Here is a 4,628-nt window from a genome sequence, read left to right as displayed (position 1 = left end):
CGGCGGGCTCTGCGCCTCTGAGTGGTACTCATCTTGATCTCAGTGGCTGCAGCTGCAGCAGCCTCATTTTATGCTGAGGCGCCTGTCTCGCAGTGAAGTTTCAGAATGTAGGGAAGGCAGCTGGTCTGTGGGACGAACACGTCCAGGCCTTTCTCCTCCGCCTCATCCACTTCCTGAGCCCAGGTCTTGACAGCCTTGGGCTCCAGCTGCAGGTACACGTGGGCTGAGGGCAGGTCATCCATGTGGAAGAAGACGACGCGGTCCGTGGCCTGCGTCAGGAGGTGGTCCGTCTCGTGCTTGTTGGTGCCCATGACCAAGGTAGTGGGAGGGTCGACAGCGGAGCTATGGAAGGTGTGAGCTGCGCCTTGCGGCCACGGCAGCAGCTCGTGTGTGGTGGAGGGCGCGGCGGAAGGCGGGGCGGTAGCCTTCATGCTGTTGTTCTCGGCCTTGCCTAGGGAGGCCTTGCCCTGCCATGCAAGCCGCGGACACTCTTCCCAAGACGACTGCTTGGAGCCTGAGTCGTCAGCGACATCGTCGTCGAAATCAGAGTCGCTGTCGTCAGGCTCTTCCACTGCAGGCTGGGCCGCCATGCTCTTGTCCCCCACAGGCTGTTCCTTCACAGCCTCTTCCAGCACAGCCTCTTCCATCAAATGCTCTTTGATCTCCTGCTCCTCCATCACATGTTCTTTAACCTCTTGTTCTTCCATCAGAGGCTCTTTGACCTCTTGTTCTTCCATCAGAGGCTCTTTGACTTTTTGTTCTTTCATCACATGGCCTTCGACCTTTTGTTCTTCCATCATATGATCTTTGACCTTTTGTTCTTCCATCAGATGTTGTTCGACCTCTTGTTCTTCGACTAGATGTTCTTTGACCTCATGTTCTTTCATGAGATGTTCTACATCAGGTTCCTGCATAACAGATTCCTTCACAATAGTTTCTTCTTTAGCAGTAGATTCTTGCACCATAATTTTTTCTATAACGTGTTCTTCCTTAACATGTTCTTCCTTAAAATGTTCTTTCTTAACATGTTCTTCCATAACAGTTTCTTCCTTAAGATGTTCTTCCATAACAGTTTCTTCTTTAAGATGTTCTTCCTTAAGATGTCCTTCCATAACAGTTTCTTCCTTAAGATGTTCTTCTTTAAGATGTTTTTCTTCAAGATGTTCTTCCATAAGATGGTTTTCTTGAAGATGTTCTTCCATAAGATGTTCTTCTTTAAGATGTTCTTCCATTACATGTTCTTCCTTAACAGTGTGGTGCAGCGCAGACTCTCCGAGATGAGTCAGCACAGGCAGAGCCTCTTCCAGGGAAGTGTGTATCACAGCAGGCTTTTCCTGGCCACGCTTCTTGCGTGTGAACAGCCGCAGGAAGGCGTGGATGAAGGCGCAGCATCCAGCCTTCCTGGGCGCCTTGTTGCGCTTGTCTAGCTTGGTCTTGTTCATTACTCCTCGCTTTGATGAGTTTCCGTGTTTCTCTGCACTGATTGTCGCCACTGTCTGTTTCTCTCCACTAACTGTTGTCACCGTCTGAGCCCCGGTCATGCCAAAGAGTCACACAGTGTCTCTCTTTCGGCAGCAGGTGCGGCAGGGTTAGGTTTAGCAGGAACTGGGCCCCACAAAGCAACACAACAGGAGGTTGGAGTTAGCGCCCCACGGTTGCTTGGAGTGGCGCCTGTGATTGGCTGGCGTGGTGGATGATGGACAGTGATTGGTTGGCGTTGTGAGGATTTAATTTAATTAAATTAATTAAATTATTAATTAAATAATTAATAATTTAATATATATATATATATATATATATATATATATATATATATATATATATATATATATATATATATATATATATATATATATATATATATATATATATATATATATATATATTAGAGGTGAAAAGGATAAACATTCAGAGTTTTTTCTTTTCTTCACTTTATTACTTGCAACGTTTCACCTTCACGGAAGGCATCCTCAGGCATTGCATGCTGTGGACTGGATGTATTGTCCTCACTCCATCACACTCCATCCATACATACATATATATATATATATATATATATATATATATATATATATATATATATATATATATATATATATATATATATATATATATATATATATATATATATATATATATATATATATATATATATATATATATATATATAGATAGATAGATAGATAGATAGATAGATATATAGATAGATAGATAGATAGATAGATAGATAGATAGATAGATAGATAGATAGATAGATACATAGATAAAAGGGAAAGCTAGAAAGATAGATGGATAAATAAATGTGTATTTATGGATAGACTGGGATTGAAAGATAGTTAGGCAAAATTGGTGTCACAACACCTCAGCTTTCATGAATGAATTGCATTCAAACTTGTAATAAAAGTTTGAAGAGCATTGCATCAGAACAGCCTCCATTACGTCAAACACTTCTGCTTCTCTCAACAAAAGTTACATATTTTCATATTAATCATATTAATATTATTTGTAATGAGGATGATAATTATAATGGTGATGATCATCATCATACTGCTACTGCTACTACTACTTCTACTACTACTGCTACTACTACTACTACTACTACTACTACTACTATGACTACTACTTGTACTACTACTACTACTACTAGTGCTACTACTACTACTACTACTACTACTACTACTACTACTACTACTACTGATAATAATAATAATAATAATAATAATAATAATAATAATAATAATAATAATAATAATAATAATAATAATAATAATAATGATATCATCATCATCATCATCCTAACAACCACAATCACTGTCATTATTACTGCTGCTACATTCACTACTATCACTCTCCCAAGCAGCCTCGTCGGGCGCAACACGTGAGCTACTGCTTGTTCTTCATTCGTGAGTACGTCTGGACATAAGAACACAAGAAAACAAGGGAATCTGCAGGAAGCCATCAGGCCTACACCTGGCATTCCTTATATAAAACAAGCCTACCTATTTCCACCTATCATCCTCATTCACAAATTTATCTAATCTTCTTTTTTTTTTTTTAAACCAGCTTCATCCTGTCTCTTCTCTCTTCTAAATCCAGCACTCTGTAATTTTAATTCTTATGCCAGGCGGTAAGAGAGGTTCAGTGTCTCGTGTCACACCGTACTGAAGCCAAGGGATGAAGAGAAGACGAAGCACAAATGAAGCAGCCGAAGTGTGGCGGTAGCGAAGGCTGCTGAGAATATCCCGGACAGCTTGACAGACAAGCCAGTGAGAAAGTGCTGTAGAGAATGGGGATAACAAGAGACAAATACTCAACCGCTTTGATTTATGTACCAAGACGCTCTAGATAGAACTAAACAACCCGCATGACGACCCTCTCCACTTCATGTTTGTTGGTGCTGCAGTTAAGCATTTTCTTCCTAGTTTTGTGGTTCTTCATCTCTTGAAAAAATGTGCAAGTGAAAAGAGACTTGATGACGAGGAGCAGAAAAAGACATATGCAGTTTTGGGGGACCGTGTAACGTGAAGGGAAGATCTAGAGTGTGTGTGTGTGTGGCGGGAAGAGAGGTGGAGAGAGTGAGTGTAAGGTAAGGTTAGGTTAGGTAATGTACATCAAGGTAAGGTAAGGTACTGACGTCACATGACTGGTAACCACCTCAGCAATGTTCACAAACTTAATAACTAACCCAGTCTCACATATTAGTGTTAGGGGACTGCCTCTGATGCACTACTCCTTATAGTGCACATGTATAATTGATATAATCTTAACCTAAGTATTGTTTACTGTCTCTGTTCTACTTATGTTTCTGTGGTTCGGTTTCATCTACATAGTTCGAAACGCTTCATTATACTGCTTCGTTTAATTCATTGCATTAACTCGTATGTGTCGTCTAGTCCTCATGTGTGGTTACTAATTTGAATGTCTCCAGTTGTCTCCTCCTGCATACTTACTAACTTAATCTTAAGTTCAATAAGTACTAGGCAAAAAATCATCTTTCTAGTTTACTGATGTCCACGACACTCCTTACGTATCTTTTTACTCAAGTGAACAATTATTCTCTGGTCCTCCTTGTGTTACTGTGATGAGTCTCGCGATGAGTCTCGCACACCACATGAGTATATGGAGCGAGTTCTCGAGGCGAGGTGGCGAGCCTGGCTGTGGAGGAGTGCGCACCAGGCTGTGCTGTACGAGTGTAATCAGGACAGAACCAAAAATAGTAGATTCGGGCTTGATAAAGTCAGATTTAAAAAAAAAATAATTTAGTTAGCAGATGGAGAGGTAGATGGGTGAGATAAACTCAGTTGTCAAGGCGTCGAGTCACTGGGGAGTTCTAAAAGATTAGACAGACTTTTGGATGGATAAGACAGATAGAGGTACGTAGGTATGCTTTATACAGGCGCTGCCATGTACAGGCCTGACGGCTTCCTGCAGCTCCCCTTGTTCTCTTATGTTCCCATGTTCTTAGGAGTGACAGAGGCCGAGGGAAAACTGAAAAAGCTCGCTATCTCCAGAGTTGTTTACCCTCTTCACTGCGATAAGTGACAGTTCTCACCAGAGCAATGCACGAAATCTTTACACGCACGTACAAGAAAGAAGAGATAAAAGAAGAATAGCTTTTGTAATTTCTA

At 41.1% G+C, this 4,628-nt stretch overlaps 1 protein-coding gene across 1 annotated transcript in view; it reads right to left on the bottom strand.

The window, feature by feature from the left end:
• The window catches only part of LOC135100367 (uncharacterized), a 552-nt gene extending 520 nt beyond the window's left edge, over positions 1–32 (bottom strand). Inside the window, exon 1 of the mRNA XM_064003187.1 lies at positions 1–32. This exon is cut by the window's left edge and continues 520 nt beyond it. Coding sequence (XP_063859257.1) covers positions 1–32 — 32 coding nt within the window.
• Between the last annotated feature and the right edge of the window lie 4,596 nt (positions 33–4,628).

This window comes from Scylla paramamosain, chromosome 5 (genome assembly GCF_035594125.1).
Source record: "Scylla paramamosain isolate STU-SP2022 chromosome 5, ASM3559412v1, whole genome shotgun sequence".
Classification (NCBI taxonomy): domain Eukaryota; kingdom Metazoa; phylum Arthropoda; class Malacostraca; order Decapoda; family Portunidae; genus Scylla; species Scylla paramamosain.
This window is presented reverse-complemented; position numbering and strand designations above follow the sequence as displayed.